Source organism: Xiphias gladius, chromosome 17 (assembly GCF_016859285.1).
Source record: "Xiphias gladius isolate SHS-SW01 ecotype Sanya breed wild chromosome 17, ASM1685928v1, whole genome shotgun sequence".
NCBI classification, from domain to species: Eukaryota; Metazoa; Chordata; class Actinopteri; order Istiophoriformes; family Xiphiidae; genus Xiphias; species Xiphias gladius.
This window is the reverse complement of record NC_053416.1, coordinates 11,752,891-11,767,460: the sequence shown is the minus strand read 5'-3', so window position 1 is coordinate 11,767,460 and position 14,570 is coordinate 11,752,891. Positions and strand designations below refer to the sequence as shown.

Genomic DNA, 14,570 nt, shown 5'->3' with positions numbered 1-14,570 from the left:
TTGTCATTACCCTCTAAAATGATCCCTATGACCCGCGTGATTGATATTGGATTTTTGGGACTTATGCCGATATGGATTTTAGGGAGTAAAAAAATTCCAATATTGATATATTTTGGTATATAGGTTTTGGTATATAGGCTTTAGTATATAGGTTATATATGTTGTTGGTCCATTTGTTGTGAAGATGATAGATTTTGCTAGGTTTTACTGTTTCTCTTCACCTGCCCAGGGACTATTAATGGAAAGTAGCTAGTAGCTAAATTTGGTACAAAGCACTTTTTCTCTTCGTTTGAGATTAATCCATTTATGTTTTTTTACCATTTCTAAATCACCCCAAGCATCTTTTTCTGAATTATGCTCTGTAAAAAAAAAAAAGACAACATATATACCAATACCGATATATCTGTGGTAGGCCAATATTACATATATCAATATATCAGTCGGGCTCTAAAATGAACCTTCAGAAAACAATAGCATATTATGATCTGTTGCTTCTGTAGTAAAGGTTTGGTTAACTTTCAGTAACTAAAATTACTTGGTGAAGGCTAGACATGATTAAAATAAACCAAAATTCCCAGTTGTTGGGACACAGAACACAAACCACAGTGTCCTTATACTCACAAAACTCACAATCCAAAATATGGATTGTCGGTGGTAACCTGATACTTACAAATTTCTTGTAAAAAATTAAAACAAAATGATGGCTCCATCCCTCTTTGCATAGAGTAACCATGCTGATATGGCAACCACTGTACTGAAACAGCTTGTTATTGCGTGATTAAAAGTTGGTAATTAAACCAGGGTCAGTAATCTAAGTTTTGACTAAAATAATTGGAAAAGGTCAGCATAAAGGGGTAAAAGCCTGATTCATAAATGGAAGTTCTTGGACGTTATATTCAACCTGTCAAAGTTTATTAAATCAAAGGCATCAGTCCGTAGCTTAATACTGCAGATATTAGGAGACATTAGAGCAATCAAACTAATTGGAAAAAAGGCAAAAGATGGACAAAGAGCTGAGTATGAAATTATGAGATTGGCAAATGTGTGAGAGAAGAGAGAGGAGGGACAGACAAAGAGAGACAGAGTAAAGAGGGACAGAAGTCCTGGTGGAGAGCAGGATTCAGAGAAGAGAAAGAACACAGCTGAATGAAAATCAACTATGTAACTAAATGATGGGAGTCATCAAAGGCAACACTAGATCTACAATAGTTCAAACCAGCAGAGATCCTACTCACACTGCTGCTCCATGTGCCCTTCAACTCTCAGGGCTCAGATGAAATGAAAGAGGTAAAGTGTGTGTATTCTGCCGGTCACATCACACAGCACATCAAGTGCCTGTGATGTCCAAACCTGTATTCACTCGAACACGCACATATATGCATGCATTCACGCACACGGCCAAAGCTGCTACTCCCCTGCCAGTGTCTTTTAAACTTGGTGGGAAACAGCCTGTCACCAAATTAAAAGAGAGGGATGTGTGCTTGGGGTTCTGATGACTAGCTGTGTTGTGAGGCAAACTCATTTGTAAACAGCCAGTGTCCCTCTCTGTCTCCCCCTCACTTGCCCACCATCATTCGCTCAACTATGTTCAAACAAGTAGTTGAAATGGACACTGCACACCAGATTCCCGATCAGGTTTGATTTTGGCATTTTTCTTGCCAAAATCTGTCCATTTTTTTTCCCCTTGGTAAGAGACACTATAGATGACAAGCGAGCAGTCTTGTGTAGTGTCAGCATGAAGGTCACCCTCTCAACAATAGCATGAGCACGATGCTGCTACAGTACTTTCCTGTTTTCTCCCTGGTCTGTCACCTTACCCTGGGTGCAGCATTGGTGTTTCTAAATGTGAGAAGAGGAAAATGAGGCACAAGGGTTTATTTGCTTTGCCTTGTTCTTATAGATGAGAAGGATGAAAAGGCCAGTATGTTGTTTTTCCACACATAGAAAATGTCTGGGTTTTTTTTTTTGTTTGTTTGTCTTTTGCTTTTTTTTATCTGCAGAGTAGTTCTTTGCTCTGATGAGTAAACTGAAAAAAAATCTATGAGGAGACACACTTTTAACATAAAATGAAAAAAAAAAAGATGGGTTTAAGGGAGAAATCTAAGATATATTATTCAACATTTTTGCAAGGTGATCAAAATAACAATGGTCATGGTCACTGGACTCCCTTTGTCCTTTCTGGAGGTGACGTGACTGTGACAAGGTTTGTTTTTTTTTAGATTCCTGAAACTGTCCACCATGCCTGCATCCCTCCTCCTCCTCTGGCCTATAATTGGTTTAATTGGTTTGCCCCTCCGGGTTCACTTCAACCATTTGGTCGAAAAGATTATACACAAAAATGTTTCTCATCCCATTCCACATCTCTTTCACTCTAATCTGCCACACCTTGATTTCAGTTCCCTTCCTGCTGGTGTTCTCTCCTCCCTGATTTTTTGCCTTTTCAGCTTCTTGAAGCATTTCTACTGCCAGCCTAACTGTACCTATCTCAAGCGCAGATGGCCCCAATTTTTTCCCACTGAGGATGGATATAATGTGTGTTTTGCATTTTGCAATGTGCACGAAATCCTGTAATTCCCATGAAATCTGCAGTGCAGTTGAGTGTTATGTGTGCATCATGCACCACACAAAACACATTCTGGTCCATTAGCTGACTACCTTACAGTGGAGCCTTCATGCATTATTGTAACCACACTCTCACAGGCTGCTGTTGGACAAATGGCCTGTGTCTGGGCACAGAACATTTTGTAAAGTGGCTCTGGAACTGTGTTATCCCCTTAGCCTTGTGTACAGAACATTCCAGGTCTTATTCTCACATTTAGAGGAGAGAGAAACTCGCTAGGAGAAGGTATCCCAGTAACAATGGCATATAGAAATGCCCATACTATTACTACAAACACACTGATCAGACTATCAAGCCTTTGCTAAACTTCCCTGTTTAACTTCCTGTATTGTACGATCTCAAAAACTCTTTAAACGCTTCCTTTGTTCCTTACGCTCTAGTTCCCTTTTTACAACAGCACCAGCTGTAGACCTTCCAGCTCAGTTGCACAATTTTATGAAACACCCTTTAGCCATCTCTATATGTAACACACATCTGGATGCATTTGCACTTATCCAGTTGAGTTCTGACTCTAGTGTGCTAGCAACTGGCAGTAGGTTTTTTTGGCATTAAAGCAGCACTTTGCATCGGTGCTGTCAGCTGTTTTGGGCAACATGCCTTACAGACTTCTCAAACATTTATTTGAGAAATCGGAACCTACGATTTTACGTTTTACTATTAATACCATTGGACCATCTGAGATGAAATTACATTAAGTTTGTTGTCTTATTCCCATTTATTGATGATGAAAATGTGGCTTGGAAAAACTGTAGACTGATGGAGATACAACATCAAAGGGTCCTGGGATGCATTCGAACCTTAAATCCCAGTACATTGTGGTTAAATGTTAGTTGCCTTAGAGGCACCAAGCCACCCCTAGGATAACCCTAATGCTGTGCTGGTTGTAAATAGTTGCCATTTGAGCTAACTACGAACTCTGGACAGTATTAGCTCTGCCTTATAACTTCAGCACCGCAGGCAGTGCACATCACAAAAAATAGTTCACAGCACCAGCGAAGGCAAGGGCAGACACTAGGCTGTGGGAGGTAGTTAATTTGATCAGGCCTATCTGGTGTTAATCATGGATCATCACCACAAAACTGTGATGAAATTACAACCACTTTACTTTAACTCCAATTTCTAAAACATTCCATAACATTTTTGTAGCATTTATCTGAATTGACACAGTACATTCTCTCTAGAAGAGCAAAATCCTCTGAGTGTATATTTAGAAAGGAAAGAAGGTTTTTACTTCTACCGAAGGAAATACTCGGGCCCAGAGACACATAGTTCCTGACAGCTGACTGAACAAAGCTGAGGCTATGCAAGTGTGCGTGGGTACAGACTGAAAGGGATACAGTTAAGAGATGGACTGTATATAATTCAGCACTGGCAAGAAACTAAATATCAATAAATGAAGGGAAGACAATAATCGATAAAAAAAAAGGACAGAATTACTCACAACTCTCTATCTCGAGTGTGCAGTTTTGCTCATCCAGTGGATATCTTCTTAGGTCCATCATACAAGCAGCTGTGGTAGTGATCCTGAAAAGATATGACACAATGATTGTCGTAATATCTGACAGGAAACTGGATGGTCATTATTTTCAGTAGAGGAATGGCAGTAACCTCCAGCATCTTTTCTTGGCTGTGTATGCAGACAAAGGTAATACATAACTGGCTGACAATGCAGAGGCTGTTAGTAGTCTGAATGTAAATCATCACTGGATAGCAGTTATATCCAAACTGTTCTCTGGGGTATTTGGGACAAAACCTTAAGGTCCCCCTGCGTCGAACTTGAAGTTTGGCAAACTTTGGCGATCGCTCGAGCTCTGACAGCTGGTCAGCTACCTGTTCTCTGTTTACCATTTAGGGTTAAAATCACAGTTTTTATCTTTCTCTCCTGTCCCTGTATGTGTCCCTTCATGCCACTACAGCGTGCACTGAGGGCCACTAGAGAAACTAATTTGAGAATGATATACTTTCTGTGTTGTGACAAAAAGTTTATAAACGTTTATGGGAAAATGGGAGCACAATTTACCCTCATTCAACCAAGCACAAAAGTTCTGATGAACACATTATATGATGAACTGTCCAAATAATCATAAGTAACTAAACAAGACTTTAAATCTCAAACTTCAAACTCTACATAAACATGCATTTGAAGGTTTGGCGTGGTGGAGGCATTGGGAATTCCAGTGGGGATTACAGGGCAAAAGATAATCCTTATGTCCCAGTTTTAGCATTGTTTGGATAATCCTGTGGGTCCTCTATTAGGCCTCAACTGAGATGTGAGTCACTGCAAGGATCAAACTCTGTGGGACAGCGGTGAGAGCCATAGGCCGATAACGGTGGTAGTGGTTGTACTCTTACAACTGTGTGCCCTAACCTCAGGAAATACATGGGATGAAAGGGAGTGTATTACAACCTGACGTCATCTTGACCTCTCAAGTCAAGATTATTGCGCGTATTAAATGATGCCACTACTACTAATAGAAGGTGGAAGGAGCAGCAGAAGAAGAAATGACGTATTTCACACTGCAGAATTAAGTTTTTATAGAACAGATTTTTTCCTAACAGCATGTGGTCACTTCCCAATCTTATGTTACCTCACTTACGTTTCATCTCTTCAGGATCACGAAGCTTCATTTAAGTGTGTAATTTCCTAGGCTTTTTGTGAGTGTAAAGTTTTGACAAAGTTGTCCACCCCTCCCTCTGTTGATTTGACTGACATTGTTTTGTTCTGTGAACACTGCTGTTGAGTGCGAAAAGTTGTATGAATAAACAGGAATAAAAGCGATCGTGGGAGGTTCTTTTATGTTTGTCTCCACTTCACGTATCAAAGCGCTGTTGATGTTTTAGGTTCGTAACCCCACAGGTTTCACTTGAGAGGGAAATGTATATGAGGTGCTGGCACGACTCTGCAAGAACACAGAAAATATAACATGTGATTTATCAGGAGGCCTTGATCTTTAAGCTAATGAAATTATCTCCCTTCTGCATCGCAAAACACCAATGAATTTTAACGACTGTAGCATTCAGAGAATATGTTATGTACCATACACATAAATAAGCCAGTGACTGTTCTTTTCTGAATGTCTTGTAAATCAGGAGAGTTGTTTTTAATGTGTATAGCATGGGACCGATGGAATAGGTCTCTAGCACTTCAGTATCTATCTCATCCCGACAGTGTTCATTAACAAAAGGTCTCAGAGTTATCATTCAGCTAACAAGTTTCATCTAAGGAAGCAATTTAAATGATAAATGTGAATCATATTATCCTGTAGCAGACTGAAACGGGATCTAGCTATCATCTCCCGCACCTGAGGTGCCACAAATCAACACTACCTGACTCAATGGAGCATGTTGAGAAAAAAAAGATCAATAAGGCTGTAGATTATTATCTTCATTTCAACTGGGATGGCTTCAAGGGTGATTGTATAGACAGATACAAGAGCTTTGAGGCAAACGGGACATTGGAGCATAAAGCTCACCTGAGTCTTAACTATTTTTACTTTCTCTCTGGCAGAATCCAATTTTGACATAAAAACATACCATCAACTGGGCTATGGTAAACTCAAGTTCAATGCAGGCAGTCATGAGAGGCACCAAGAAACTAAAAATATTTATTTCCATTTATATTTTTTTCAATTTTAGTAAGAAAAACACTACATGATTTGAACTTTGACTTTAGTCTAAATGAGATGTAGTAGCTAAATGAGCCAAAATCTATTACAAATTAATTCAGCACAATGTGAAATATTTGACACTTAGTCTTTCTTTTTTAATCAAGAGCTGCGTCAAACACATAACTGTGAATTTTTTGACAAATAGAACCAAAGTCAATACCAGGTTCTTCATAATTCTACTAGAAATCCTATTCTCACTTATGATGCGTTCTTAAACCAGGTACATGGATTGTAAGAAATGAACTGCAAACAAAACAAATCTGGATTAGTTATGGTATGATTGCTCGTAAAACCTAATCTAATATTCTAAAAGAAAAGTTCTAGTATGACAAGTACTTCTATAATAGCTGCAAACAACAGTGGCCAAAGAGATAAAACCTTCTACTTTTTTGCCCCTGTCATATTCTCTGTGTGTGTGTGTATACAGGTATACATCAGCATAATAGCATTTAGCCTTCCAATTGTTATTAAAACAAATAGACAGGGGTGGATCATAAAGGACAATAACAGGAGCCAGCCATGAGTCAGAAGATAAGGTTATGTTGTCCATCAGACTTTGTGAAGGGAACATAAGGACGAGGCTGTGAGTAATAGGCTGCCATTCTTTCCTTGGCTCTGGTCTTGTGTGAGAACTTGACTCCTACTGAGGGAGTTGCCACAGAGCAGCACAGCATGGTGGGTAATCGCCTAGGCACACCTGACAACACAGATAAATTTGTGCCAGAGGAGAGGCTCATCTTGAGTCCAATCCTCTGTGTTACACAGCAGAGATAATCACCCTTGTGTGTCCCTGTGCCTCTCTCTCTATCTTTTGCTCTCTACTCTCTTTCTTTCTCTCTCACTATTCCATTATTCGGACCAACAGCCCCTGCGATGCCAGTCTTTTTTTTGCATCTCTTAATCTATGCGTTTCTAAACCCCAAGCAATCCACGATCCATGCACTTGCATATTGGACAACAACTCAAAATACTGTACATGGTATAATTGGCAGCAAGCTTTTGAAATGATGGTGCGGCAATATAATATTACTTTCACAAAGCTCTTGTATTCATTTTTTTAAATGCATTTTCATATGCTTTTGGAAATGCATGCTATTCTGTCCGTAAATCGTCTGTGTCCACGTCCAAGCTCACCACAGGCACCATATAGTGAACAGGTGGGACCACACCTACCCAAATCAAAACAGTCCTTGGGGTATACTCAGTTATTCTGAGTTCAAATCCAAATCAACAAGACTTCACAGTGCTTGAATGTTTGTTTGAATGAGTACTGTAGTTCACCAAAATCATTTCATATTACTTTCTCACAGTTGCGTCTAGAAACGTGGCCGGAGTTCAGTGTTCCAAAAAGACCAAACCATGTCCAAAAATCATGTCATGTCCTTGACATACAATAGAATGAGTACGGTAAAACTATGAATGTAAAACACTGAAAACTACTGACTGTGTTTGCATCGTGATAAATGAAAGGACAGATAATTCAGAAGTTACTGTATATATACATGTAGGTAATTGATTAATCCATTTTTGATGGAGATTGTAAGTTGAAGAATATGGTCTAAGATGGCAAGAAAAACACTTCCACACTTCCCCTACACAGTATCTAAATGTTAGTGAAACCTTGGGATCATGCTTTTGAGTGTTCAAATAATTCTCTGTATAGTTTCTTCCTAATGTAGTCTTTTACCAGTAATCTATGCCTTTCAATATACCAGCTTTTTCATTGATCTTGACTTATGTGATTATATTGTGCTGCAAGGTGGTTGGCTTTAGCTGTTTCACACTGATATGGCTGGTGTTACTCCTATTAAAGAGAGTAAAATATATAGTATATACCTAACGAAATATTGGGAACACACAGTTTACAGTATGTGGCCATTAAGGTTCCTAAAGAGGAAAAAATAAATAAATAAATAAATATATATATATATATATATATATATATATATAGTTCACTAAATGGCTTTGAAATCATGTGTCCTGGCAAGCAACTTCTTGCAGTAAATAATGATTTTCGCCTCCAGAAAATCAGCAGCATAAATTAAATAATGAAAAGAAAGATGAGACAAAATTTTAGGACATAGGTTATGCGAGACAGAAAGGGGACTATCATAGTAGCATCTTTTAATGGCAATAAAGGAGTTCAAATGGAAGAGTTCTAATATTAATATTCGGTTTCATATTACACACCTCAGGGGGTTCCACCCCCCAGAGTGAGACGGGAAGGTTGTTTGAGCCTAAGAGGTTTAGATGGATTCTCCTTTTCTTTCTCTGTCTTTGTCAGCGTTTATTTCTCTCTGATGGATTTACTGCTGGTGATGGGGCTCTGTGGCTTCCAAGTGTTTAACCAAGGAGTAAATTGCCGGTTACTTTCTGGCAACTTTCTGATCTCTGTGTAAAGATGGAGTCAGTGGTGTTGTACTGAGAGCAAAAGCCTCTGGCAGAGTCTTTGAAAAGATTGCGTGGGAAAGGTTATGCATGTTTGTGTGGGGTTACGTGTGTGCATTTGTGTTTGTTATGTTGCTGTAACTCTGTGGATGTGCGAGTGCCTGATTGTGTCTGCAGGTGTCTGGCTCTCCATTTACCCTCACGTACTTTCCCGCTTGTCCCATCCATTAAATGATGCACAGCCGCATTTCTTGCTCAGTCTTATTATAGTGCCTGGTTCCTGCCCGAGGACACTGCCAGCCGCACCAACTGAGCCCCATATGTTGCGTCACCTACAGTGACGCTCCATTTTTACCAGACGGCGCCTGAAGACTCTCATTCTGGATGGATCAAACTTGTGAGGTCAAATCGGGGCCAAGTAGCCTTAAGGGTTTCCAGTCATTTGGATTCAGGCCCAAGTAAATGTGTTGAATGTTGTTCACATACTCGGAGCAGGCGTGCTTGGTGGAAAGTAACTAAGTATATTTATTCAAGTACTGTACTGAGGTTACTCTTTAACACTAAATCCACTTTTTAAAAGTTATTTTGGCAACCACACAGTATTTTGTAACCCTTCGGTCTGCTGCATCTGTTAAAGCCTCACTTAGCTAAGCTCATAGTTGAAATGAGTCCAGCTTAGAACAACTTTCTTGGTTGTCAGTGGGAGACTCAGAATGACTGAAGTCCTAGGCCCTATTTTACTGTGGCTATGTTAACTGTTAAACTGTATATAAAGTAGTTAAAGTTAAACATTGTTATCTTATGTTATTAAAAATGGACACTTAAACAACTCAAAAACTGAAATGATTTTTACATTAGATCAGTAATGGTAACAGTTTGAAAAGGGTCATTCTGAATAATAAATGCTTTTTCTTTTAACACTTAAATGCATTTTGCTGTTGACACTGAACATTCTGAATGAGTGATCTATTTTTAATCTTTTTTAACCACTTATACTTTCTTAAAGGATCTGACTACTTCTCTTCCATTGCCTGCAAAGTTCTACATCCAGAGACATAAAATGTGCTAAATGATATTTAAGATAATGACAACATTCCTACCAAGAAAACATCGGGAGTAGGATGCCCACGGAATCAAATCCTTCGGATGCTGTAACAATAAATACATATTTAACAAAAAATAAACACCATTACTTAATATCGGAGGGCAATATTTATGTTTGCCATTTACTGTTATTGTTTTATCAACCTGATATTGATAATTACAGTCATACATTACTTGTGTATGGTAATTTATCTACTTCGATGTCAAAAAAAATCTGTATTTTTAGAATCTCACTGCAGTCTCCCTGTGCTCACTGATCCTCAGTGATGAACACACTAGTGAGTTCAACAAAGAATATTCCGGCCTGCCCTGGAGCAAATAAACCTGACGAATAAAAACAGCATGACCCTCCTTTAGATGTGTTTTCTCTGGCTTCACCTGCCTGAGAAATATAGAGAGGCACTTTTGTTGTTTGTTATTACTGCCTTTTGCCCTATTATTCTTCTTCCTGAAGTCAATTTCTGCTATTTGCTGTTATTCCCAGCTAAAAGAATGCCCTTGAAATGATGGATTTTGTTTTGATGATCAGTACGATTGTGGTGCAAGTTATTTGGAAAAAGAACACTAGTTTGCCTGTCAAGAGATGTGTGTGAATGAACGCATACCCGCCCATAAAGAGGGTTCGTGCTGTTTGCCTTTTAGCCGCCATTATGAATCCCTTGAATGAATTGGCAGTTCAATGGCAACACAGTAAGCACGTGAATATGCAGCAGCTGTTTGTATGTTATCTGTGTTTGGCTTTCTCTATTATCAGCATCTATGGACTCGCTGCATCCAATTACTTTTCCAAAAAAAAAGCCTCAATGAAAAGATTCTCCATTTCACAATGCATCCTGCTGTTTGTATATATGAATCATTTGGCCACTATTTCCTTATTAAAGCATGTATATTGTATTTCTTCAACACATTAACTATTGACTGTGATGCGCGGATTACTATTTGCATCAATAAAGGCCACAGGTCAGACAAAGTGGTGGTAGGCATTTTTTTTTGTCATCATAACATTCAACATTTTGTCATTATAGGCAAAAAAAAAACAATTACAACAAATCTTTAGTTTCAGATGATCAAAACAAATCTGAAAAATATTCAGTGAAATGAAATTAGTGTAATTCTTTAAGTTGTAATCAGTATTCAGTAGGTGTAGTCTGAGATTGCTTCATGAAATAACACTGCTCTCTGCATTCTGATGTGCATTTTGTCAAACTTTTACAGTAAGTAGCAAGATAATGTTTCCCACAATTTTCCATAGTATACCAGCTTTTCTTGCAGGTGACTTGATGCTTGTCTTGGAGTGATGTGCTTCCTAATGAATAACAGTTTATCCATCTGCCTAGCACCTCTGTGCAGCATCTCTGCTGGCTGTCTGGCAACTTCACAGTGATGACTAGCCTTTCAGAAAATCACTGTGCCAGGCTGTTGTTTACCTAGCAATAGTCCCAACATGCAGCTCCTCCTAAAACCGCAAAGTGACATTTTAACATTTTGTTTGTGTGTGGACTAAATAAACAAAACACTACATATTAGCCTCTTTTAAACAGAGATCCCGCTATATTGGCGTTAGGAAAACCCCGTGTTATGCAGGCTTTGCTTGTGTACACTGAACCAAACAAAGCCACCATAATGCCACCCCAGTGTGTGATTTTATCCAGCATGCCGGCGTTTCCGGTATCAGAGGCGTGGTGTGTAACACAACGGCGTCAGCCTATGTCCTGCCATGCCTGCTCTCCCTTTCGCGTAGACACTGGTTCTGTGGCTGGCTTAATGCCGGAACAACAATGCCCCCCCATTCCCTGTTCGTACCTTTTATATAGAATGGTGAGGCGGAATAAAGGTGCAGCATTCCCACCTTGAACAGGCTGTATAAAAGGGGCTACTGATTAGTGAGCTTTACAGGTGTTGTTAGGTGTATTTTTGAACGTTGGACAGAGCCACGCTAGCTGTTTAGCCTTGCTTCCAGTCTACATGCAAAGTTAATCTAATCACATCTTTGCTCTAGCTTCATCCTAAACTCACTGATTCCCCACAATGTCAAACTATTCCTTTAATGTCAACGAGTTAAAACTAAGTTGATACTAAGGGACACTGAAAATATATATTAATAATGTTGTAAACTTTTATTTATATATTTATCCTTGATATGTCTGAGTATAGCAATTATCATTCGCATAACCCCTATTATAATTTATAATTTTGGTCTATGGTTTTACTTCTTGCTTTTGCCATGGCCCAACTGTCATCACAGGGACCATTAAAGTTTCATGTACCTTGATCTAATTTATTGGCATAATAAATTAAATAGCCACACAATTTTTATTAGGCTTTCAGGGGACAGTAATATGCTGGATCTGCATGTGCTGCGTGGATTTATGAGCACTCATTGACATCAGCAAGATCCCATGACCCAATTTAGGATTTGCAAAAATCTGGTCATCCTTCTTACATGATATTGAATGTCAAGGGTGATGGATTTCTTCTCCCAGTTTCAATCTAATCCCACTTCATCCAAAGTAATATTTGCAGTGACATAACTTCTGTCATAACTTCTGCTGTGCAATTGAAATGTTCAGATCCATATTCCAACTGATTATGGATTTTTCATTTGCATATTGGATTCAGTGGTTGGGGTGATACTGTAGGTTATCCGTTCTAAGTCAAATGGCCTGACACAAGGAAGATTTGTACTATCTGAGTTCTATTTCAGTATAATCTGAACCTCACAATCTGCTGCTGCTTCTCTACCTTTCTACCATTTTTTTTTCTTTTCTGTTTGTTTTTCTACTGTATGCTTTTGTCCACTTTTGATGTCCAAGACAATGAGCACATTAGTGGTGACGTCAGAAAGAAGCACTTAAATACAATGATCAAGCACCATTCTTATTAAATGAATAGCTGACGTTGCTATAGTACTAATCTGCCAAAATGATTCCCAGGGGACTGACACTATTCAGCGGAGAGTATGTCCAGGAATGGCATAGATTGTATCAAAAGATTCAAAAAACAACATTTTCAAACAACTTCAAACCCATCAAGCACTTTGCTTGATGCTGTTTTTACTGTGTGTAGGAATCTGATGTGTAATGCTTTCCTTTTTCACCATATCAAGTGTGTGCAAATTACTCTAAAACCAGCTATGATCTGGGAAGAATGGTATAGGCGGTAAACCGACAAAGTAAAGTATGACAGGAGGATTTGCTTTTTAACAGGGGATTTCTGATTTAATCTGAAAGCCATAAAATGCATCAAGGAATTTAAAAACAACTGTAACTAGAATGACACTCAGTAGTGTGCATACCTCTGCCAAAGTCGAACAATCCTACACGTCTGTCTAGTTCTTATAATTGAAAAATAATAGAAAAAAGAAAGTAGTCTGATAACATAAATGATTTATTTGTCATAATACATAATTAGTCATAAATAGTAGACAAGAAAGGCAGATTCAGCATTTTCTTCAACCAGATCCGGATTATTATCTGGGTCTGTATCAAACTGTACAGACTCATAGATCTCAACACCATAAATATGTCTGATTTCTTACATCCATGCATTACTTCCTGAGAAATTTACAAAAATGTCGAAAAATGCCCAATCTCGCGACATCAGGAAAATGATTAAAACATTCCCTTTTAACCGGATAAGCAACCCATCCCTCCACGAAATTTAGTGCAAATTGGTTCAGCAGTTTTTGCATAATCCTGCTGACGAATAAACAAACAAACAAACCAGCAAACAGACACGAGAGAAAACACAACCTCGTTGGTGGAGGTCAAAAAGTCTAATTGTGATTCACTTTGCACTAATGAATGCTCTGCTAAAATTGGACACCGTGTTCTGGTGAAGAACATGGTGTCCAATTGTAATAAAATATCTAAAGATCTAATTACTGTGCTTTTGTCGGGCAGAGAAGCAGTGAAAGGGTTATAACGTTTTTTAAAAGAGAAATTCAGGAATATTATGCATTATTTTTCTGAAACCTTATATTTTCTTTTTTCTGTTTAGAAAACTAAAGGCTTTTGCACTTGTTCCATTATCAATAAAATCCAACTGATGTTGTTGGGAGAAAGAGATTACAATTTTTGGTTAAAGAAAATGTAATGTTTAGAAGGCAAGTAGCTGCCCATAGGATTTTCTGCTGCACTTATTTTTTCTTCTCAATACTTGACTTTTTCTTTATCTCTTGCTTTATCTCTTTATCTCTAAAGAATCTGATTGGTCTTCCTTCTCCTCTGCTTCCCCTCAAGTCCCTCTGTGTCTACAAAACTCACCATAGCCTCCTATTTTTTACCCTTTTGTTTAGAATCATAACTTCTTGAACGTCACCGCAAATTTTGGCAGAGATGTTTCCTTGGTTGACATGAAGGTGTTATAAAAGAGACATAGTGTCACCTCCTGTACGAAACCTGAACAAGTTACAACATGCTGAGCGATGTAACAGGGCAATGGGTGAGTAATGAAAACAGACAACATTGATGAAAGAAGACCAAAGAGAGCAATATTGGCAACATTTCTTTCTAATCCTCTCCTTAACGCCCTTCTCTCCCCTTCTTAGTCTCATTGTCTCTCGCTCTCTCTATTTAATTTCACTCTCCCACAACAGCGCCAACGCGTTGCCATGATGGCCATTAAGACGTTATGGTTTTCAATAACTTTTTATAGCGTTTGGCCATCAGGGACCTATTTGCAAAATGAACTGATGAGACATCACTGAGGTGTGAGAAGTGCACTGTCACCATGTTGACTTTGAGAGGTTGAAACTCAGTGGAACGGCTCCGTCAGTTTATACAGTACAA

General features: G+C 38.6%; 1 protein-coding gene across 2 annotated transcripts in view; it reads right to left on the bottom strand.

Annotated features, from left to right (window-relative positions):
• The window catches only part of LOC120802599 (gamma-aminobutyric acid receptor subunit beta-2), a 58,633-nt gene that overhangs the window by 13,943 nt on the left and 30,120 nt on the right, over positions 1-14,570 (bottom strand). For both annotated transcript variants that reach the window (XM_040150577.1, XM_040150578.1), the window contains exon 5: positions 4,062-4,144. In XM_040150577.1, coding sequence (XP_040006511.1) covers positions 4,062-4,144 — 83 coding nt within the window. The remainder of the gene's footprint in view (positions 1-4,061; positions 4,145-14,570) is intronic.